Genomic DNA, 25302 nt, shown 5'->3' with positions numbered 1-25302 from the left:
CACACTCATACTCACATGAACACACACCCATTCACACACACACTCTCACACACACTCACATGCATACAAACACACACCCATTCAATATACAAACACACTCACACACATACACATCCATTTACATACACACACAAACACATCCATTCACATACACACACACTCACACACACTCACATTCACACACAAACACATCCATTCACATACACACACACTCACACTCACAAACACATCCATTCACATACACACAAACACACACCCATTCACACACACAAATACACTTACACACAAACACACTCACACACAGATACTCACAAACACATCCATTCATATACACACACAAACACACACACTCACACACACAAACACATCCATTCACATACACAAACAAACACACACTCACATTCACACACACAAACACATCCATTCACATACACACACTCACACACACTCACAAACACATCCATTCACATACACATACAAACACACACTCACATACACATCCATTCACACTCACACACACAAACATTTCCATTCACATACACACAAGCACACATGCACCCATTCACACACACACACCCCAAGTTGCTTGTGCTCTCTTATTAAAAGTTAGCTTCATTATCTGCATGATGGTCTATCTCCCCTAGTTCTCTGCAAGACTGAACTTCAGCACCATCTCCTACTAGGAGCCTTGCCTAGTGTCCCCAGCACCAATACTCCCCACCAGAAATGACTCTGAATTAATTTCATACCTAGCCTGTGTTCACTTATCTGTGTACATGTTTTTGTCCCCAGTGGAATGTAAGCTCCCTGAGGACAAAGACTGTTTTGTTTTTGTCCTTGTACCCTCAGCACATACCACAGAGCCTGGCACAAAGCTGATGTTTAGTAAATGTTTGTTGAGTTATCAGGGAGGATGGAGAACAAGGCTTGCCTAAAAGATGGGGCTCTGTGATGCCCTCAGCCACCCCTGCCATACCCACGGAACCTCTTATTCCACTCATGTTCCAAACAAAGGGGATCAGTTGAAAGAGATGCCCAAAAAACCTCTGTACATTCTCTTTCTACAAAGTGATGAGGTGGAACTCAATGGTGTTTGAGGCCAACTTCAGCTCCAACTCTTATCAGCACTTACCGCGGTGCCCAGCACAGGATAGGGGCTCCGTGAATGTTTCTGGCCTTCATCCCCAAGTTAAAATTGGGTTTGTCACCGGGAGAAAGTGGACCATGGAGGGTCAATGGAACCCTCCCATCCCCTCTCCTCCTTTGTCGGAGAAACCTGAAATAATGGAGAAGGAGGAAGGAGAGAAAACAGAGGGCAAGAGTCCAGATGGAAAGGAACAGCTGGGAGCCTAAGGCAAGTCAATCAGCACTTATTAGTCACTCACTGTGTCCCAGGCACCGTGCTCGATGCTTGCTGACTGACTGACCAACTCCAACCAGTCTGGGACTGCTCAAAGACCTTGAGGACGGTCTCTAATGCTTGTTTCAGTTGTCTATAAGTGTATATTTAGAAAGTGCCCTGCTGTACAGCAGGATCTGAGGGAAAGGGATGATGTGAGGGCTCTTTCTCTCCTTTGTGGTCTCCAACCACTCAGATTTGGGGCTTCTAATTAGAGCCAGGTGAATTGGAACTGTCCAAACCTCTTCCTGCTGCTCTTCCAGAATGACCCTGGTTGCCTTGTCCTCCTGCAAATCTTCAAGTAAGATGGAGAAGCAGACCTCCGAGCCTGGGCTCTCCCAAGGCACTCCCTAAAGAGCACCAACCCCTGAGAGTATCTTTAGGGCTCTGCAGTAGGACTGCACTTCCTAGGTAACATAGTCAATCCCTGAACAAGCATTCATTAGGCACCTGCTGTGTATAAGGCACTGCACTTGGTGCTGGGGATTCAAAGACAGTCTGTAAGGAACTTGTCATCTAGCCAGAAGAAGATGGCATGTGTGCCTGGCAATCAATCATCTGTCCTGCATAGCTTCATTATCTATCATCTGTCTGGCCATCCAGCTTACCTATCACCTGTCTACCCACCTATCTACCTAGCTACCTACATCTAGCTATCCATCTTCCTATCTATGTATCTACCCACCTGTCTGTCTGTCTGTCTAATGGCTTTCCCTTGTTAATTACTTCCCATTTATCCTGTGTATACATACATTTATGTATGTGTCTCTGTATATGTGTGTATGTATATATATATACATATATTTATATATATATATATATTTGTCGGCATGTTGTCTTCAAAATTATAGATATATAATATACAGATACATAAAATTCTTGTTGACAGAGACCTGACTTTTGCCTCTTTTTCTACCCCAGAGTTTAACAAAGTAACTGGCATATAGTAGGTGTTTAATAAATGTTTGTTGGTTGATTTGTTATTTACATATATATACATATATGTAGAATAGTTTTTTATATAGAATAAAATGAAAAGATCTTATTTCAAGATTACCTAGAAGATATACCATTACAAAAATAATCTTTCACATCTTTAAAAATTAAAGGTAATTTGGGAGAAGACACTGGCAGCTAGAGGGAACAGGAAAACCTTCATGTAGAAAGTGGTGCCTGAACTGAGTCTTGAATGAAACAAGGGGTTCTGAGAGGTCGAGGGGAGGAGGGAGGGCACCCCAGGCACAGGGAACAGCCAGCGCAGAGACGGAGGATGGTGTGTGTGCATGAGAAACAGTGAGAAGCCTTCTTTGGCTGCACTACAAAGTCCAGAATTGCAGGGGAGGGAAGTCAATTAAATAAACATTTATTAAGCACCTACTATGTGCCAGGCACCATGCAAAAAGAGGCAAAAGGCAGTCTCTTCCCCCATGGAGCTTATAATCTAGTGGAAAGTGTACAAAAAGGGGAAAGTGTAGCTTTGAGTTTTGGTTATGAAGGGCAAACTAGGAAGTCCTGTCCTGAGTCGGTCAGTGGCCAAAGCATGGAATATAAGGCTCATATAGGAAAGGGGGAAAGAACAGTTAAATCATCCATGGTAGCAGAAAAGTAGCCTTCACCTAACTCAGAACAGTGCCTCAGATTGCACCTCAGAGTTAGGAGTGAGTAGGTCACAAGTAAATAGTGCAGTTTGGGTAAAGACACTTACTGAGCTTTTTGATACCTTGAGAGGTTATTCTGAGCCTTTTGAGTCTGCCAAATATGGTGAGGGGGGGAGCTTTCATCACAAGAGAGCAGGTGTGAGGTATTTGGCTTGACCCAAGACAGAGGGAATTCACATACTGAACACCATTTTTCTTTTTTGCTGGGCTGGGGTATGGAGGATCATAACTGCCTGTGGAAAGGGGGCCATCTGACAGTTTTCTGGAATGTCAGAGATTGACTGGATGGCTACTCCAGGATCAGGTTGGGTCTTACTAGGTTGAGATAATGTTACTTTTGTTTGTGTATCCAGCCTTGATTGAATAAGTTAAGGATACTCTTTCTGCAGCACAATTTCCTCATCTGCTGTAGCCTGGAATCCCTCCATGCCTTCAATGATTTGGGGAGTTACTATGGCTAAAACCAGCCCCTTTCCTGGCAGCCATTCTCCAGGTGATGCCTCTTAGAATTTAGCTGGTCTGGTTCTCAAGTAGCAAGACCGGCCCTCCATCACCGGGCTTTTTCCTGCTAGCCTTTCCAGCTTGGTAGAAACTTGCAGAGCCTTTGAGAGTACAGCCTCACCCCGCCCCCCATACCACAATGTGGTATGAGAAGGGAATGTCAGTGACTATATGTAACATGGAAAGTTATAAGAACCTTCCAATTTAGATCATAAATCATTGGAGCACTTGACAGGCTCCTTACTGTGCAACCTTTTTTCCACCCTCTAGGAACATCAGCTCTGGTTGGTGACTCCCTAGGCTGGACCACTATTTCAGGAGGGACTCATGCTATCTTTATTCACCTCATTCCTAGCTCCTCTCTTGACTCTCTGGACTTTTTAGACTCTGCCCCCTGATGCCCCCAGACCTTTATTATCTTCCACTTTCCATCTTTATTTCATGTGTGGCCTTCCCTCATTAGAATGTAAGCCCCTTGAGGGAAGGGAACTGTCCCTTTTGTATTTTTATATTTTCAGTCCTTAGTGCCTGGCTCATAGTAAACACATCATAAATGCTTTATCTGTCTACCCTCTATTCTCCATCCATTCTTGTCTTTTTAATAGCTAAAGTAAATCTTCCTTTTAGAGCTACCCATAAGGGGAATGGGCTGCCTTGGGAGATAGTAGCTTTCCCCTCAACTGGAGGTTTTCAAGCAAAGGTATGTTGGTCATTAGCCAAGTACATTGTAGTGAGGATTCCTTTGGGGAAATGAGTTGACCTAGATGGTCACAAAGGTCCCTTCAAACACTAAATCTGTGATTAGCCTGGCCAGGAGAAGTCCATGAAAAAAACTGATGTGGAATAGGGATAGTCACAGGACTGGCCTCCTCAGATGTGTTCCTGGGGCCATCAGGGATCCAAGACCATGTGCAAGGTTTCCTTGGCATGTGCACCCGACAATTTCCACTGACCTAATGTTGGCAGTGGTGATCTGGGAGGGAACAGACAAGGTCAACATTCTGAGCTTTCCCATGTGAAATGATTCTGTTTTCTACCTTGAAACATTTACATTCAGGAACTTCAGCTGCTTCTCTCTCTCTTCAAGGGCTTCAAGCTTCAAGGGCTGGACCTAAAACCCATTTTTTGAGACATAAAATATTCTGATTCCCTGATGCAAAAGCCGCTCACTAATGGCCAACGTCTTCTCTCTTCGCAGCCCCTCCACCTTTGCCTCCTAAAAATGTACCAGCGACCCCACCCCGAACTGGCTCTCCTTTGACAGTGGGACAAGGTAAATTGAAAAGAGACACTTCTCTTTTGGGAATAGAGAGTATTTAAGAACACTGGCTCTTTAAGAAATAAGCATATGTTTTCTGGATGTGTCAGAATTTCTAGGGTTTGACAAGGATGAATGTGTATATGTGTATACATTGGTTCAGTTCCATTATGTGTTTTGTCAACATGGAATTGTGTTTTATACTTAGCTTTCCTTCTCTACAGGAAATTATATGAACTTAAAAAATTAATGTTCTCCCTTTCCTTTCAGTTTTTGTTATCATTGAGCTGTTTGAAAGCGAGAAGGGATGCTTTCTCTGATAATACTTGAGAAAAAGCTCAAAAAAAGGAAGAGGGAGCATGTTTTAATTTGGTTTCCAGCTTTTCCTTTGTTTTCATGTCAGTATTTTAAAATTTCATGAGGTCTCCTAAGACCCAGACTTTGTTTTCATTTTCAAAAGCCAGTGAGATTGGTAGCAGACTTAAACCCGTCATGTGCAGACGGAGGTGGGATGTGCTCTGGGGATGGCTGAGCTCTCATGAAATGTGCATGGTAAAAGATTTTCCCCCGTAGTTTTTGAGATAATTAGTATCCCAAGGCCAGCAGATCAGAGGCAGCTGAAACATGGCCAAGAGCGGGGGAGGCCGAAAGGCCTTGTAGCTCCCAGGGTGGATACAGATCTATAGTTCTCACCTACTTTAATCAATGCTGTGTGTTCATGAAATATCTCCTGGGTCTTGATTGATCAAACTCCCAGTATGCAGCTGCCCCTGGTTATTAGGAATCCTTGGTCAGCTTCCTCATTGCAACATGGTTTCATTGGGGCACTTTGTGCAGCCCACAGACTATCAGCTGAAAAGCAATGAAGCCAGTCTGTGACAGGCGCCCTCACTGACCTTGTGCTTCTCAGAAAAAAAGGTTTTTGCAAACCCCTTCTTTCTCTTCTCTTCTTTCCTCCTTCCCCACTCCTTAAAATTCATCTAGCAGGTCCATACAGCCATGTCCAAGAGACATGTCAAGGATCATTGTCTATTAACTAAAGCATTAGGAGCTCAGAAAGAGCCAATCCTTTTAAAACTATTTTAGAGCTTGAGGTCAGTAGGTCTAGCCTCCTAGTTTAACAGATGAAAAGACTGAGGCCTAGAGGGGTTAAAGGTCCCATACTATGTAAGTAGCTGAGCCAGGGTTGGGTTCCAGGCCCTCTGACCCCAAGTCTAGCATTCTCTCCACTTTTCCACACTGCTGCCAAGGCATCCCAGTTCCAGGGCTGTAGAGTGCAATGTGGAATCTGCTTCCCTTTGTGCCAGAATCCATCTATGACCTCCAAAGGCTCAGTAACAAACCTCAAACAGGTCACTAGCATTATCAAATGGACCTTGGTTTTATCATTTGAAAATGAGACCAAACTTCTAAGAAAAATGCTGTTATTGACTTCTCAAGGAAGGAGTCAGGGGCATTGGGCTTTTAGTTTGTTACTGTGTTAAAATCAGAGAAATAGATAAAGAAATAAATTAAATTAAATATAGATGAATGAATAAAGAAATGAGTAAATAAGGAAAGCCAGAGGAAGGGATTGGAGCCCAAATTTCAAATGAGAATATCAACGCTTCCTCGCATTGGCTTTTCATTACTTCATTTGATTACTGTTCTGACTTGCAGAGGGAAGTAAACAGTAAGTGATTCTTGAGTTTTTGCTTCATTGCTAGGTGCCATGTTTCCCATCTGAGGACTGGACTAATATCCTTAGGCCTGGGAAATGGATGTTTTCAATATCCTCAGTGCCATCCCAGTCATTTAAATTTTACATGACCGTGTAAATCATGCTAACTTTGTACTAACTTAGGCCTTGCTTTGCCTGGTTCAGGCATTTCAGGTCTAGGGTTCACGGTTAATTAGGCTGCAGATCTTTAAATAACTAAGCAGGAGAGACTGTAGCATGAGATGAGATGTCATGTGCCCCACCATTCAATGGGAGATGTTAAACTCAATTTGCAAACAGCCCCAGAAATTTAGGGGCTGATGGTGTAAAATCCTAGCCTTAAAGCAGGACCTTGAAGGTCTTCTGATTCAATCCCTACATTTTAGAGGTGAAGAAACTGAAGCCCAAAGAGAAGAGAAGTGGGCTGCCCAAGGTCACATGGGCAGTAAAAATAACCAATGTTTAAAAGTCTAAATAGCTAAGATTTGCATAACACTTGAGATTTCTGAAATGTATCTTGATAGATGATTTCATTTGAGCCCCACAATAACCCTTTCAGGTAGGTACTAATATTATCCCCATTTTACAGGTGAGAAAACTAAAGTAGACAGAGGTTAAAAGACTTGCCCAGGGTCACACAGCTCCTAAGGGTCAGAGAAGTCAATGGACATGTGCACACTCTCCTTGCAATATTCAATTTGGACCAATTGTGTGGTCCAAGTCTCCCCCTGTGGGATGGGCTCCCCTTCAGTCTGCACAGTTCTATCCAATGTGTGTAGAAGTTATCTCCAAGCCCAACAACGATGCCTTCCCAAGATAATGACACTGGTCATCATTCAGTGAATTATAGACACATTTCCAACTCTAAAGAAGGAAAGGTGTGGGCAGCCCATGGTGAAGATGGTGCTTTTCTCGTGCCTTGCTGTAAATATCACAAGGAAATAGGATGTCCAGGGGACAAGAGACTGTCTGATAAGAGACAAGAGCCTCCCCTTCCCCAGCCCCACTCCCCTCATCTTGAATCCACATTCAGGCACATAATACATCTCCATCAATGTCACTGAAGATACAGTGTGGTGTGGTATGTTCACCAGAGAGCTGGCCACAGAGTCAGGAGGGCCTGGGTTCAAACCTGGCTTCTGACTCCTCTTAGCTGTGCGACCCTGGACACATCAGTTAATGTCTCAAGTCTATGTTTCTAGGAGTGACCCATACCAATGACATCACGAGTCTGGCCTCTACCCCCCCAAAAAGGTCAGGCTCAAGAAAATTTGACCTCAGCTCTTACCTCACAGGGCATGAGTAGTTCCCCGCCCCCCTAACCCATGCAGGAGACAGTTGTAAAACTCAATGTTAAAGTTTTAAACCAACTCCTTTGACCACAGGCAGTGAGCAGACCACACCCGAGGTCAAAGGTGACAAACTACCATCCATCAGTGACTTGGACAGCATTTTTGGCCCAGTTTTGTCCCCCAAGTCTGTGGTCATTAACACGGAAGAAAAGTGGGTCAATTTTTCTGATGCATCCCCGGAACGGGTCACTCCAGAGTTGACTTCAAGGGAAAAGGTGGGGTCCCCACCGCTGGTGTCAGAAAACCCAACTGACTCCCCAGCTGCTGACCCTCCACGCACCATTCCATCGCCACTTGATTTAGAAGAGGTTCAGAAGAAGTTTTCTGAGCAGACCCTCGGGAAAGATGATAACTTAGAAACAGTCGCATCTCCTAAAGATTTGGGGTTGGGACAGAGAGCTACACCACCTCCCCCTCCACCACCCACCTACCGGACCGTGGTATCATCACCCGGACCCAGCTCAGGCAGTGGGACGGGAACCGCCAGCGGTACGTTTGTCTGACTGTGTGCGTGTGCTCTCCGTGTGCTGGTGAGCTGCTATGCTTTCCATATTAGCAAGACCCTGTTAGCACCCACTGGATACCTTTGGAGGATCAGACTTTTTTTTTCATTTGGGGGGGGGGGGGTGGACTGTGCCTCAGTAATGTATCCATTTTGAGTGCCCTCTGCCATGGTCTAGGTCAAGGTTATAAATATGCTCTTCTCTCAACCCCATCTCAATTAGAGATCTGCCTTCATAGAGCATATGTCCTTTTCTAAGAAGTCACTGCCTGCATCCCAAAATATATCAAGGAAAGCTGTAATTACCAGTGGGAGCAATGTCTCGCTGACAAATGGATGGTTTCCTTGACATATAGACCCCATAAGAATCTATGTATTTCTCAATATTGTCATTACTATTGTTGTTGTCAATAATCATGCTGGCTCCCGTTTATGTAACGTTATTACATAAAGGGCTATTACACACATTCTCTTGCTTGGTCCTCACAAACAATCTTTTAGGTGTTTCACCCCATTTGACAGAGCTAGAAACTGAGGATGAGTAGTCAAGAGACTTGTCCTTGGTCATACAGCTGGTCAATGGTAGACTTGGGACTCATACCCTTGGGTCTTCTGATTCTCATTCCTCTTGTATTTTCCTGAACCAAGAAGGAAAAATCTTAAGGGAGAATTGCAGGGAATGGGGATAGGACAGATGATTTATTAAACACCTTTACTTTTGAAGCTACTTCCCCCCAAAAAAAAATATTCTTTGAGTATATAACAAGCAGTGATGGAGTCTAAAAGTATGTGACAGAGGGGAAGAAACTTCAATGTATATGTAACATTTGAGACTCACATGCAAAATTTGGCATTGGATTAGATCTGAGTTAAATTGTGGTTTTGAAGTTAAAAGATAATTGCTTGTGGTTCCAAAATAGAAAAAAAAAATACAGGAATTTGTTGTCCTTGTTCTGGAGCTATCAGATTTTTTTCTGATGCATATTTTCCACCTACCCCATTCCACTGCTGCTTGAGCTTGGCTAACTGGCCTCCATGGCCTGTTTGTGGCGTGTGTGCACGCATGTGCTCAGTATTGCTTGGTTCTGTGTAAGAGCGCTCCCTCACAGAAGATGGCATGGTTTGGCATCTTTTGCAGTGTGTTCTAAAAGGCTAATCATGTGTCCTAAGTTTTTAGGCCCTAGGGAGGTTGGTGGCTGAGGGCGGGCAGTGTGGTTGTCCACTTAAATTCTAACATTTCAATGGCTGTTTCAGCTTCTTTTCGTAGTGTATCTTTTAGTACTTTTTCTGCTTACAAACTCCTCTTTGCTGTAGAAGAAAAAGAAATAGAAGCAAAAAGTTTATGTTTTTAGGAGTGGCCTGTATCGATATCACAAGTCTAGCCTCTACCCCCCAAAAAAACGTTCAGAGAAAAACTTCTCAGATTGATAGGAGGAACAATGGATCAGCCAGAGAAGGAGGGGGTACTGTGAGAGGTCATGGGCAGTCCCTCATTGGAGTTCTTCAAATAGAGATTGATGACCACTTGTTGTGGGGATGACGGGATAAAGGTGGGTATTAAGATTATTATTCTCCATGAACTGGAGAAGTCAGGCTCTGAAATCCCTCCCCATCTCTGAGTTTCTGGGACAGAAAACAGAGATATCCAAGAGGAATAGGGAAAAAAACTGGATTCCATTTTCCTCAACAAAATCCACCCCAAAGTAGAGCTCCTTGGTTTATTAAAGTGAATAGAATCCTGGTTAGAGCACCATGGAGTAGCTCTATACCACAATCGTCATTTACTACTATAATAGTACTTTATCACATTCTCATTGCCATTAGAAATAGCAAGATTTTTTTTTGCTTTTTCATAATAATAGTAACTACTCTTTGTATAGAACTTTTAGACAAATTAACCCATCTTGTATTTTTATTTACTTACAAATGCTTTATTTATATTACTTCATTGGGTGCTCATAATCCTGTGAAGCAAAGCCCATTATTATTTCCATTTTTGAAATACTGAAACTGAACAGGGGTAAATCATTTGCCCACATCTAGTGTCTGAGACAGAATTCAAACTCAGGTCTTGGGGACTGCAAATCCAAAATTCTATCTACTATGCCACATACCTTCCCACTTACCTAAATGTCTACATCACAACTTTGAACAACCTGTTGTGACCTGAGGGCCACAGGTTGGCCAACCCATTTTGAAACACAACAAATAACTGAGTATAGAAATGGAAAAGCCAGGTTTTGTTCTGTGCATTCCTGGAGCATTTTCAGGGTCAGATTGACAGTCCCCTAGAGGGGTTCTTGAGGTGTTCCTGCCACGACCCTCCCACAATGTAAGAAAAATGTCAGCTTTGGCCATCATCCTATGGAAGAGTTTGGAAGTCCAGTCTTCCTTTTTTGTCCTAAAAAACTTGCCATTAAAAATATTGATTCTTAATCATTGAGCTGTGTAAAAAAGCCCTACTCTGGTGCTATTAGGGGATGGCGTTGCTAAGGGGGATGTTGAGCAGTGCCCGTGAAGCCCATGAATAAATGAAACTTGGCTCCATTATCCCGTTAATTAAGTCCCAGTTTATTTGCTCCTTAATCTTTTATTGATGAAACATACATTGAGCTGGCAGAAATGTAAATTTTGAATTAAAACAACAGGATACAGCCTCATGTTTTAAAGACTGAGATACACTGTTAGGGCAATAACCGGGTACGTCTGATTTCACACACACACAGACACACACACTCACACAGACACACACGCTCACACACACACACACACACTCACACACACACACACACACACACACTTTTCCAACAACTAATTGAATTTCGTTGGTTTTTTTTTATTTCATTTTTCCCAACTCCACAGGATGGTGATGGGGGACAAGCAACCTTTGAGAGCACTGTCATGTTTAGGAAAAGAAGTCATTTATAAAGGTCTTCTGGGCAGATAGAACTTTCCCCAGAAGACACTGGTCAATATTATTCTCATAACTGGCTGCAGTTCTACATTGGAGCTGTGGGTTTGGGAAAGGGAAGCAAGGCTCTGGAAGGTTGTAAGCCAAGGGTAACATCTGAAGGGATCATTTCATTCTTTGTCTTTGTATCCTCGATTGCCTAGCACAGTGCCTAGCCCATAGTGGGTGTTTTATAAATGCTTGTTGACTGATTGGCAGGTTCTACCAAAGTAGAAAGGCCCTGGATCTAAGAGGCAGGCAGCATGCTAGGCCTGGAGTCAGAAAGATCTGGATTCAAATTCTATCTCTGAGACATACAATCTGTGCAAACCTCTAAACTCTCTGCCCCAGTTTCCTCATCTGTAAAATGAAGGGATTGGGTTTGATGACAGCTAAGGACCATTCTAGCTGTAAATCTATGATTCTATGACCTGGTAACAGACCATAGACCAGGGATGGGGAACCTGCGACCTTGAGGCCACATTGGCCTTCTAGGTCCTTGGATGCAGCCTTTGAATGAGTCCAAGTTTTATAGAACAAATCCTTTTATAAAGAGGATTTGTTCTGTGAAGTTTGGATTCATCAAAGGGCCACATTTGAGAGCCTAGAGGACTACATGTGACCTTGAGGTTGCAGGTTCTCCACCCCAGCCATAGACCCATCTTCAAGGACCATCCTAGTTAAATACAGAGAGACTCATCACCAGGCACATAAGGTGACAAATTTCTTCTCACATGAGAAACTCCTAAAGATGCTCTACCAGGGTCCAAAGACTGGTGGAAAGATCACCCTCATTCATAAAATCATTTCTCCTTCAGACTCTTAGGACTCAAACAAACTATAGGCATCAACGAAGTGCCTGTTCCTGTGCTATAGACACCCAGGAAGCATTGCAAAGACAAGACTGAAATAGACTGCCTCCAGGGGGCTTACATTCTACCAGGGGACAGACATAGGCACCTCTCTAACAACATGCAAAGGAATAAAATGTAATTGGAGAGTGGAGGCACCCGCAGCTACCAGGCATCAGCAAAGGTTTCTTGTGGAAAGTGGTGCCAGACCAGAGTCTTGAAGGAAAATATATAATATTATGTATAATATATAGTATGTCATATTAATGCATTATTGGTGATAGTGATGGCAGTTGCACTGGCACAAGGAATGGGATCCCAGGTGAGGAACCTTTCTATGGATACAGGTTGGCATCTTCTCTGCAATGAATATTGTCAGAGAGTCACCTGGAGTACTGAGAGCTGAAAGGCTCAGAGGTGAGACCTGAACTCAGGTCATCCTGATTTTGAGGTCTGCTCCCTCCATCCACTCCACCATTCTGCCTGCCATAGTAATTATCATTAACAACTATTACTGTTGCTGCTGTTGTTATTAATGCCAATCAATGTTGTTGCTATTCTTAGCAACAATTATTATTGTTAAAAATGCCTCACAACTATATAATTCTCTAAAGTTTGCAAAGAACTTTGTTCATCATGACCCTTTGAAGAAGGCAATTTAAGCACTGACACCCCCATTTTACAGATGAGGAAACTGAGACTCAGAGAAGTTCATCAGTCTTGCACAACCAGTGGCCAACTAGTACATCTTGGAGCCAGTTTCCATTTCTAGCAACTCCCCAGGACAAATGCTGACACTCTAGGGGAAAGAAGTCTGGGAACATGGAAACTGGCCACTGGGAGGACAGCAATATGTCCTCAAGGGATAAAGGATTTCATCCCCACCCTTTTTCTCAGCCAATCTTTATCAGCACCATCATTGATTGTCTCGGTCATCCGTCTTTGGAATGCCTGGCAGGCTATCAGCAGTGGGCATGAGGTTCTCAGGGATTCCTGTGGAAATAAGTATTAGGATCTCAGGCTTTGATATAATCTGAAGAATTGCGTGCCAACTAGAACAGGGATGTTTCTAAACCTATAAAAAGTCCCGGACCTTCATTCAATCACAAAATAACCACCAAAATCTAATCAAGTAGAAAGACTGTCCTGGTCACTTTCTGAGAAGATTCCCACTGCAGGGGTGGGAAGTAGAAGATAAGGTAGGAAGAGAAATAAGAATATCTTTAGGTAGACTTAAAATATGAAGAGAACGAAATTGCTAAGGAACGTCCAAATTCTAATTCCATTTGAATGAACAAAAAGCATTTAGGGACTATATGTCAAGCATTGTTCTAAATACCAGTGACACAGATGCAAAAGTCATAGTCCCTGCCTCAGAGAACTTACTCTCTTAGAGGAAAATAATAGCTATAGAGCAGCGGTGGCCAAGGTCACAGGAATGGGAAATGGCACCACAGCACAGTTGGCAACATGCCCTTTGTAGAAGCAATGGTTTCATTGATCTGGTGCAAGCAAGGTGGGAATGAGTAGCGTGGATGCAAACTCAGCCAACCCTTCATCTCTCACTGGCCGCAGCCCACCCTTCACATCCCTTCCAATATCCACCTCAGCTACCATATTGCCATCTGTCCTAGCACCGTTTTCCCCAAAGCTGGACCTTGTGAAACATTCTCCAGAGCCCTAGCTGGCTCTGGCTCCATGAGAAACGTCCTGATCTGCAAATTTACTCTCAAATACACAAAAGGATCTACCAGCCCACCAGTTTGGGCATTCTTTCTAGCAACTGCAGATGACATCTTATCCATGAAGTTTCCCACTCGTTCTAAAATAATTTCTTAATGACCTCATTCTTTTTATTAATATCTTAATACCTTACTTTGGAGGGGTACTTTTCTGACACTCACAACCCCGTAATGTAGATATTCCAAGTATTATGAACCCCATTTTACAGATGAGCGAACTGAAGACACAGAGATTAAGTGATTTACTCAGGGTCATACAGCTAATAAGTGTTTGGGGGAGGGTCAGCGGATATGAACCTAGGTCTTCCTGACTCCAATTAATAACCTCATTCTATGGTTCCACAGTAGTGAAATAGTAGGTCAGCTAAGGATGAAGGGATGAAGAGTGGGATTCAGGATCAGTCAAACTGTGTGCTTGTGTTTTTACTTTTCAATGGTTGCGTTGGCATCCAGCCAACAAACAAGCCTTCTCGTTGAGAACCAGCTTTCTGTGTTCTACAGGGCTTTACTGAGACGCGTTTTAAAATGTCATTATCTGGGGAGCATTTGAGAAAAGGGTATATAATTGCACCCCTTTTCTGGCATGGTTTTGGAGTACCATTTCTTAAAAGAGAGAGAAAGCATGGATGAATTCCCTTTCATTCTATAAAAGCAGAATAGAAAGAAACAAAAATACCAAATTATGACACCTCCCGACAAAGACTGCAGTTTATTCAATCCTTGTCTTTGTCTGCTGACTGTCAGCTGAAAACATTTGCTGCGTCAGATGAAGCAATTAATGTAAAAGCCAAGGACAACTTTGCATCAGGCATTAGCAAATACACTTGGAAAATTCGACCGGAATTTTCAGTCATTAGCCAGAGACAAAGACATGCAGGGTAGAAGAAGATGGAAAAGAAGGTAATTGAGGCCAGAAGTGGTGAGACACACCTGTGGTTGCTGCTGTTGGTCAGTCCCCAATCTCTTGAGTGAATCTTGAAAGCTGTCCAGGTCACCAAAGTACAGATTATTCACTGTTCTGTATTTGTGGGGGGTGTTTCTACACAAGATGTTCTTTATGCCCCCAAACTCCTGGTCTGGATCTATCACGCAATAGAAGTTATGACTATGTACCAGGCACAGGGCTAGATGTGGGTGGCACAGAGTCAACAGTGAAACAGCCACTGCCTCAGGGAGCTTCCAGTCTGCCAAGGCATATATTATAGGGATAATCTACATCACGAGAGATTTGGGGGCTTAACTTCAGAACATTTTTCTTAGTCTACAGATCTAGAATGAGGAATCAGTCTAGGAATCTCATGGAAACAGTTTTCCCTGGAATTTCTCATGGGCAGAGGCATAATTAGGACCAAGCAATCAAGGCTGTGCCCCAGGGTGCCCAGTTTAGAGGGGGTGAACTGATGGAGGAGCCACAGTCCTTCAGGAGCATAGGGACAAGAGAGCTTAATAAAGCTAAATTAAGAAACAGCCCGATTGGGGCTGGAGTGAACAAAGCGTCCTCACTGGGGAAGGTCTTTTCCTCTTCCACTACAGGGAGTATCCTACCCTCTTACCCCTAATGTGGTTTACTGGTCTTTCCCCAGGCCTAGAAACTCTTAGGTAAGGTTCTTATTATTCTTTGAGATATTATAATGGAATAATAATTCATTAAGATGACAATAATTATAATAATATGCAGTATGATGTAGAAGATAAAGCCTTGGGTTTGGAGTCAGGAAGACTTGAATTCAAATCCATCACACATTTATTGGCTGTGTGACCCTTGGAAAGTCACTCTACCTTTTCAGCCACTCAACCCCTAATATGTAAAATGAGGAGGTTGGACTTAATGACCTCTGGGTTCCTTCTCACTCACCATCTGTGGCCTTAGAACATAGCATGATGTACGCATGACCCTGGCCCTCGAACTTAACCCCTTAGTGCTCTAGACAACTCCCTGTAACCAAAAGTTACAGGGAAGGAGGAGATCTTGATTGTTAAGGATGGTGTTCCCTTGGATCTCCTGGCACCAATAATCCAGAACAAAAAATCCCAAACATTTACATGGGACTTTAGAGTTTACACAACACTGTGTGTATATGGATAAGAGCATGGACAGATTGTGGTGAGGAAAAAATACATATATGTCCATACAATTGCGTATGTATAAACTTCTTTATGTGTTTACAAATAAATACGCATACGTTTTAGATATTTGATCATGACGACAACCCTGCAAGGTGGAGGGTGCTGCTATTACACTAATTTTACAGATAAGAAAACTGAAAAGTAGAGAGAGGCATAGGATCATAGGTTTGGCGTAATACTTTAGAGGTCATTGAGTCCAACTCCTTCCCCATTTTGCAGATGAGGAAGCTAAAGGCTAAATGACTTGCCCAGGGTCACACAGTAAGTATCGGAGGTGGGATTCAAACTCAGATCTTCCTAATTAAAAGACATGCTTCCTACTGCATCAAACTGCATTTTGTCATATTTCTCTTGGTATGGCTTTATGCTTATTATCCCAACTAAAGCTAGGAAGTTCCAAGAGCCTTGGAACTGGGACCTTCCTGAACCACATGGATATGAAGTTTGTTTAAGATGACTCAGCAGGTCAGATCCTTAGCTGAGTCTTTAGGATAACCGCTGGGGTGTGCTAGTAAATGTTTAACAATCAGCTCTTGGGGGGAAGGCTGGGATGTATGCCCAATACTCTTTCATGTTTGATCTGAACTATTAACATTTTCTCCATCATTTTCTAGACTCTAGACAATCAGTAGGGCATAGCACCTGGTTTGTAGTATTTGACACTTTCAGAAATATAAGTGCTCTCACTGAAAATTTTAACAATCCGTTCTCTCAAACCTGTGTGAGCTGGCTCTAGCACCCCCTGCCTGCATCACAAAGATGATACTTAAAATACTTGGAATCCCCAACTACAGAAATCCAAGTGTCTGTCTGGGTGCATCTCTGGCTTTCTTTGTGCCTTCCCTTTTTCCTAATTGAATTGTCCTTGGCATCCTAAAAGGTAATCCAATTAGAACAGGACTTTGGAGGAGGGAGATGTCAGTTGGTAATTCCTGATGGACTGACTTTGTAATCAATCAATCAGTCACCTAAATATGATATTACACTTGTGCTCCTGGTAGATGAGAACCTTGTCAGGAATATGGCGACTTTCACAAATAATGACAGCAGCATCCAACTGGAATATTCCAGAAATTCCACAGCTATTTCCAATCAATGAAGTTAGGCAGTTTTTCACTCACCCTAAGAAGAGAAAAACTTATTAAACTCTATGTCTTTTCTGACTCTCATGGTCATCTCTAGCAATTATGGAATATATTTTCTTTAGGGGCATGAGTAGAGAGGGAGGGGAATCTTTATGGAGAGGCAAGAAGAGAAATTGAAGAAGGTTGGGAAGCCTGACTCTAATTCTGTACCATCATAGTGAAAGGTTGTGGAGGGCAGGGGACAACAGGCTAGCCTCAGAATCGGGTCTGCTTTGTGCACGTAAATTCCTAGTCCAATGGTCAAGGTTCTTTTAAGTCCCAAGCTCCTCAAAAGATGGTGTCAGGCGATGCCCATGGGGCGATGGTCAGTATCTCCTATCCAGGGGCCAGCCCATCTATGTTCCAGATAGGTCGTCAGTAGCTTGGCCATGACCACAGAGCAAAGATTTTCTCCATCCTGGCAAATCCTCTAACATCCTGAACCCCAACCATGCAGGGGAGATACAGGCATCACTGGAAGGAAGACCCACACAATGAGATCAGTAAAAGCAGGGATGGGGGGACCAAGGGACCTAACTGAGCATGTGTGTGGTCTGTATGTGGGAGCTACCAAGTAGCCCCAGCAAAAGAATTTTAACAAATGCTGTTCTGTTTGAGGGGAAAGCACAGGAGCAATTGTCCTGTCAAGGTTGAGTGGCAAGACATTTTCTATCCCATTATCTCTCATCTGAGCTCTGTGAGGTAGGTGCTGGGATAATACCCATTCAACAGGTGAGAGCACTAAGGTTCTGTTCCTTCATGCTCCATCCCAACAGAGGGTGGTGAGCTTCCCTGTGAGCCATCAAACATAATTCAACCACGTGACTTTTGCCTTAAAAACACACCTATGATGGAGTTTGGAGCTTGGTGTTTGCTGTCATGCTCTGCTTACGTGACAAGTAGCCTGCTGGGCTCTGGGGGCCAAGAGTGGGGAAGGGCCTGCATGTAGGGACAATGCTCGGCTGCTTGGTGGGGGAGATGGGGCCGCGTCTGTGCCCCCCAAACTAACGATGCCTGATTATCTTTAGGAGCATCATCCCCCGCCCGGCCCGCCACCCCATCGGCCCACAGCAGCAGCGGAACCACTCCTCCTCCACCTCCTCCTCGGCCTCCGTCTAGGCCCAAGCTGCCCCCCGGGAAGCCCGGGGTGGGAGACGTGGTAGGCTCCAGTTTCCTTTTTCTGTTTTCTTGTCTTTGTCTTTGGTTTTCACCGTCAAAGGAGTAGCTGGGGGGGGGGGGGAGGGTCTTCAAAAAGGGAGGTGAGAATGAGTCAAACAAGGGGACTTAGGAAGGGGATGTATGGAATTGTAGTCTAGCCATTAGTAGCATTTTTAGTGATAAACCCTGAAGACCCTGGGAGATATGGAGGAAGCAGGATGTAGGTAGGAGAGAGGTGGTATTGTGTGATATTAACTACTATTCAAAGATTTAGAAGTCAAGTTGCAAAAGGCGGGGAAATAGAAACATCCAAGTGAGTTACATTAAAGGATGCTATTTCAAGGGAAATGCCATGATCTGTGAATCTAACATTTAGCCATTTTTCTTCTTGTTCCTACAGTCCAGACCTTTTAGCCCTCCCATACATTCCTCAAGCCCTCCTCCCATCGCACCTCTTGCCCGGGCAGAGAGCACGTCATCAATATCGTCCACCAACTCCCTGAGTGCAGCTACGACACCCACTGTTGGTAAAAACAAAAACAAAAGCAATCTCTCCTCTTTTCATCTCTCTCTGTAGGTTGGACTGGCTTACTTTTTCAACTTTGAAAGTCCCTGAGGCCCCTTGGTTCTGATCAAACTTGTTTTGCTGTGTGTGTTGCCAATCTCATCTGACTCTTCCTTCTCAGCAAAGAAGGCAAAGTGTTTTAACCACCCCAACCCCTCGCCTGCAAGAAAAATAATACAAGAAAAATGATAACTAATACTTATAGTTTACAGGAATTTTCTTACCATATCACATGTAAAAGCAGTAATATTTTGTAAAAAAAAAATAGTACAAGTGTCCAAAGAAGGTTCTATAATATAGATTTTCTTTTCCATAACACTTGCCTATACATTCTTCATTTAGAAAAATGTTTATTAAAATTTCAACAGGGTGTCCTGCTAGAAATAACATTTGAAATCTTTTTTTTTCATTCATTCTTAAATCATTTGTTCATCCTCATGTGAATGGATGGTAGCAACTTTGGCATTCTGAGAATTAATCACTTTCTTCTTTATGCCATCAAGTGTTACTGACATATCCTAGACTTGCTAAGAGATATTTCCAACACCATCATATGTCGTTTGTGCTATGGATGGCATGCAGGCAGAAAGCTAGATAGGTTCCCCAAGTTTCTGATGTCCTGACTTTCCCTTGGCCTGCTCTTCTCTCTTGCCAAAGCTAAGACTCCAGGGAGCCTATTGGCCATCATTTGTTTGATCTGCTCCCCCATCTTCCTTGTTTCCTCATGCATGCTCTCATTTTCCCTTCCCCACAAAGCCATTTTCTTCCTTTTCTCATTAGCATTCTTCACCCTTTCCAGCATTTCAACATCATTCTTTCTCCAGCACCACACTTCATATTTTACTGAATATGCCTGGAGTACCCTTGGTGACTTTCCAATTTCCTTGGACCCGTGTCATCTCAGCCCCTTTATCCAGCTGTGCTGCCTATATACTCCTTGCTCAACTGCTTCTCCCATCCATTGTCCCCCTTCCCACTCTTACCATCTTTTCTGGCATCCACTGTTCTACCCACTCCATCTAATTTGCCTTGTTGGTTGGAGAGGAAGAGAAGGAGGGAACCGTCACATAGAATGCCTACCCAAAGTCACCTCAGATTAACTGTCTGATGTAAAATTTAAGTGCAGTGAGAGTTTCTATTTTTTTAATGTCAAGTCCTGGGATTGGATTATGTCCAAAGTGCACACAATATGTTTCTATCATCTCTGAAGCAGGAACCCAAAATTGTGCCAATCTGCTCTTATTCTCAATGTGGCCCGTTTTCCCTCTTTCAAAAACAACAGCAATGAACCGTGAAACTATCACCTTGCTTTATTTGCTGAGGAGTATTTGGATTAGATTTGGTTCCATTTCTTACTTCAAGCTTTTGGTTTGGTTTCCATTCTCTTCATGCATTCCTCACCATGTTCCTTATTTCCCCCTGCTATGTACGGGTCACCTTATGGCAGCAAATTCACTCCCTATCAGCTGACTAACCATTCAACAGCTCCTTGTGGAGCATGATCCCTCTGAAGAGAGAAGATGGGCTTGGATGACTTGGCAACAAGGGCCATAGTCAGGATAAACATGGCCCCATGCAAACTCCATTTTCATGTGTTAAATGACAAGGGTTGGTAACATTCAGAAGGTTTCCAGCAATGTTTCTGAAAACAATGGGGACATGTTTGTTTATGTGCATGTATGTGTGTATGTATGTATGTGTGTATGTATGTATGTGTATGTTTTTCTTGTTACCCCTATAATCTTTCCCCAATACTGAGCATGGCAATGGAGTCAAAGCCTGAAGGGATGCAGTGGGAACCAAAAGGAACAAAGCAAAGAACAGGTTAATTTGAGGGTGTGTTGTTTCAGATCTAGCCAAGAAAACTGGGTTAGTGTTTAAGAGCCAGGCAGATGAAATATTTCTATCATGGGAGGTATGAAAGTAAAGTCCTAAAATGGAGTCTATAGAGATGGCTCTTTATTTTATGGTCTTCCCACATCTATTAAAGGAAGTGTGAGGCCCCATTTGCATTCCAAAATGCCTGCATTTCCTGACGTTTATATTGGATTTTGATAAAAATCTGCTTATCCTCATACAAAGGACTGGGATTTTTTGTCCAATGGGGACATAACCATGGAATCAGAGGTCTAGCACCAAAAGAGACCTCAGATATCATTTAGTCCCTCTCCATTCTTTTAGAGGAAACTGAGGTCCAAAAAGATTTAATGTCAGATGCAAGATTTGGACCTGTTTGTCTCCAGAACCAGTGTTCTTTCCACTACGCCACACACATAGCCTCCTCAATGTAGAGTAAGAGGGGGAAAGGGTGTAAAATGCAAAGAGACAATCTGAGCAATGAATGAATGATCATTTATTAAATACCTACTATGAGCCAAGCAGTATGTTGAGTTCTTAAATCCAAATATAAAAGCAGAGACAATCTCTGCCTTCAAGGAACCTCTATTCTAATGGAGGAAGGGTATTTATTTCAGTTTGGAAAGTTAGAGGGATGGTGAATAGAGCAAAATGGAAGTCAATTAGGAGAATCCCAGCGTAGAGGTAGTAGGTTCCCCCAACTGGGTCCAGTGAGATCTGGACTTGTCAGGTAGAGGAAATTGTTGTCCAAACAAGGGTTGATCTAGACAGATCAAGAATCATAGACTCTGAGATGGAATTATGAAAATGAGAAAAACATTTCTGCTCTAAAAAGCTGGCCTCTCCTTCCAATAACCAAAAGTTTGACCCCTGTTCTCTTCCCCTCATCTTGTGATCATAAATTGTGTTCTTTTGTAACTGGATTCCATGTGTACTGGTCACTAACATTTTGGTTGGTGATCCCCAGATCTCCTCTCATGACTTCAGTGCCAAAAGATGGAGACATTTATGGGTCCCTTTCATTGTTTGGATCCTTATAATCCACAATTTAAATCAGATCCTCTTTCCAGGATTCTATGATAAATGAGCAGTCATCATTGCCTCGGATCAAAGAATCCTAAAATTGGAAGTCACCTTAGATGTTATCCTGTCCTGTTCCCTCTAGCGGTTCCCATAAATTGTCATTCAGCTGCTAAATAAAAGATTTTCCATGATGGCAAGATCTTTTGTAGCATCAAAGGGAATATCCCAAGAATGTAAGCAAAAGCAATTGTTCATTTGTTAAGAATTTTCACAGCCAGTTTCTAAGGTTGGACTTTGGTCACTTTGTCTGAAACTTGGGACACCTTCCCCCCAATTTTTAGGTCTGCAAGGTGAGGTGAAGACTCTAAATTGAATCACACTCTTGAAAAATTCTCCATGTTCTTTGCTTCTGGGTAGACAGATTGTCCTGGAAAAGAAAGAAAAAGAATCTGTAATACCTATCTGGATGGTGCCGATCAGGAATGCCAAAGGGCTCTGACACTAACATTTATTAATTGTGAGAAAGTGAATCTAATGGAGCTTGGCATGTGCCTTACTTCCCCCCTAGCAATGAGGTCTCATAAAAGGTTAACTCATTCTGGATCATTGGATAGGGAGTGGAACACAGATTGCTCACTGCAAGTTGAATTGCAATTATTTCTTAGGCCAAGCATAAAAGATCGAATGTGCACAGTACTCTTACTTTTCCGCTAAGTCAGGAACTACACCATATTTATCTTTTCATCTTTCAAGCAAGGGACATCAAGAGTGGCTAGAGAACTGACTTTGAATCCAGAAAGACCTGAGTTCAAATCTCATCTCTAAAACCTACTGACTAGGTCTGTCAGTGCATTCCAGGCAGCCATCTATGGGTTACAAAGAAGATGCTGACCTTCATTGCCAGAAGCAGTTCCTCCTGGGGAGCTCCCCACACCAATGAAATCACAGGCCTAGCCCCATCCCCACCTCCTCAATAACCTAGGTCACTGCATTGCCCATGGTAACCCTTAATGAACTTTTACCAAATGGGTAGATAAAATCAAAACCATCCAGGTCCACATCCCTGAAGCTTCCTCCTTCATTGAGTCTTTCTGGAGCCTTCCAAAATCATCTCAAGGTTTTTTTTTTCAACTTCTAGGGAGGTACTTATATGCCATATTGGCTCAAAGAACAAATAGAAATGTTTCAGCCTCCTTTTTTAAGGTGGTGAAAATTTAAAATCCAAAGAAATTAGATCCAACTCCAAACTTTGACGTCTACCTGGGCAAACTGCTCAACCTCCTCAAGACTCTTTCCTCCTTGGTAAGATGAGGGAGTTGACCTGGATAGCCCCTGAGGCTCCTTCCAATCTGGGATCTGGGATCCTATAAGCAATGTGTAGCCCCAGGCTGCCATCGTCTAGTGGGCCAAAGATGAGCACCATGGTCCTGGTCACTCCAGTAAGCGGGGTAGAATGGACATTAAGGCAATGGCCTTCTTACCTCCTGAAGGATTTTGAGAATTCTCCTCTGCCATGACTTCTGTTTGGAACAGAAACCTATCTCCATTTGGCTATGTAATTTAGTTTGGTCCAGAAGGTGAAGAAACCTAAAAGCCCACTTAAGGCTACATTAAGAGAGACGTGAGATCCAGAACTAGGGGTCACATGGTCTTGGATTCTTGACTCTGTTGTTAGAGGGCACCTTACCCAACCCTCCAAACAGATGAGGTCTGAGGAGACTAAATTGAATTGCCTGATTTCACAAAGTCACATGTTTAATGCTGGAACCCAGGTCCTTAGATTTCCAATCCATCACTCTTTCCAGTGGGGCACGTTGGGAGATAATATCTCTTCTCAGACTGTAATTTAGATCATAATGTTCTATTCTGGATGCCATGTTTTTGGAAGGACATGGAATATAAGGAAAGTATCAATGTATAGAGCGCTGGACCTGGAGTCAGAAAGGCCTGAGTTCAAATCCAGCCTTAAATACTTTCTAATACTACTTCCTCTATACACTGGGGATAATAATAGCACCTATTTTCCAGGTCCGTTTTTGTTGTTTTGAGGATGAAAATGAGATATTTGTACATGCACTTTTACAAGCTGTAAAGTTATGAAAGTACCAGCTGTTTTTTATTATCACCAAGAAGACGGCAATGAGGATATTGATAGATGGTTAAGAGTCTTAAGTTCATACTCTATGAGAACTAGTTAAAAGAACTGGGGGTGTTTGTATGTCAGAAGAGAGGAGTTAGGCAGGACATGATGGCTGTCTTTAGCTTTCTGTTTGGGAGGGAAAATTGCCTACATTTTACTATGAATTAGACCAGTCAAGAGAATAACATAGCAGGGAAAATCAAGACTTAGGCTATACTCAGACACTTAGAAGGGTCCCAAGTAGAAAAAGGATGTTCCGTGTCACCCCAGATTTAAGCTTGATGTTGGTGGGAAAAAAAACAATGAGCACTGTCCTCAGAATGAATGAGCTACTCAGAACTTCACTAGAGGTTTCAAGCAAAGGCTGGATGACCACTGGCCACGTATCTTGTAGGAAGATTTCTTGTTCAGATATGAGGTAGACCAGCTGGCCTTTGATGTCCTTTCCAACTTGGGAATTCTTAGACCCTTTCAACCAAACTCTAGAACTAACTATACTACTCCACAGACATTCCCAGAGGTGAATTAGCCTTGTGATAACTACCAGGGTCCCATCTGGTGGAACTGAGGAATCATTTAGCCAAGAACCCAAGGGGCCCTGCAGAAATCCCCAAAGTACCTGATTTATATTCATGAAATTACCTCCCTACAGAAGTTAGTCACCCTCTTGTTGCATTTGAAGGCCATTCTAGACCAGTTTACTAGACCATTCTTACTTAGTCCTTTTGTTTGTATTTAGAAGATAAAGCTTAGGATATTTTCCAGAAAAGGATTCCTTTTATAGAATATTCTAATGCCTTATCTGGAGAATTCCAATGGTGAGTTTCTGATATATACATGGAGTACATTCTTTTCTAGTGTCTAGTCTAATTTTAATTGAGTTTGTACTTAGATGAGAAATGCATAGAGGTCATACCAGGTTTGGGAAGCTGACTTCCACCTACCTGAATTTCGACCCGGGGTTCAATTTGGTGTATGTCATCACCTCCGACATGGGTGTGTCAAGTTGAATGTCTGTCAGGAGCAGAGGCTGCTGGTGATAGATGAAGATGGCCCTCACAGTTCTATGATTGTGCCAAAACCATCACTCCTGCTCTTTTCTTTTAATGAAAAGTGCCAGGGGTAGCTAGATGGCACAGTGAATAGAGCGCTGGCCCTGGAGTCAGCAGGACCTGAGTTCAAATCCAGCCTCAGACACTTAACACTTCCTAGCCATGGGACCTTGGGCAAGTCACCTAACCCCAATTGCCCAAGTGCCTTCCCCCCTCCAAAAAGCAAAATAAATACATAGTACCAAGGCTCCAGTAGGGAAGATGGAGGGCTGGAAAAACCCTTGGTCTGGCTGGTTGATTATAAAGAACAGAAGCAATTCAGGACTAAGAAAAAAAAAACAAGA

The 25302-nt window shown here is 42.9% G+C and overlaps 1 protein-coding gene across 1 annotated transcript in view; it reads left to right on the top strand.

The window, feature by feature from the left end:
* LOC138165257 (SH3-containing GRB2-like protein 3-interacting protein 1) overlaps nt 1-25302 on the top strand; it is a 294003-nt gene that overhangs the window by 226729 nt on the left and 41972 nt on the right. Inside the window, exons 18-21 of the mRNA XM_069093394.1 lie at nt 4757-4831; nt 7901-8356; nt 18192-18322; nt 18722-18848. Coding sequence (XP_068949495.1) covers nt 4757-4831; nt 7901-8356; nt 18192-18322; nt 18722-18848 — 789 coding nt within the window. The remainder of the gene's footprint in view (nt 1-4756; nt 4832-7900; nt 8357-18191; nt 18323-18721; nt 18849-25302) is intronic.

Source organism: Petaurus breviceps, unplaced genomic scaffold (genome assembly GCF_028583685.1).
Source record: "Petaurus breviceps papuanus isolate PSGF00001 unplaced genomic scaffold, PetGlider_PUasm1.0 208, whole genome shotgun sequence".
NCBI lineage: Eukaryota > Metazoa > Chordata > Mammalia > Diprotodontia > Petauridae > Petaurus > Petaurus breviceps.
This window is presented reverse-complemented; position numbering and strand designations above follow the sequence as displayed.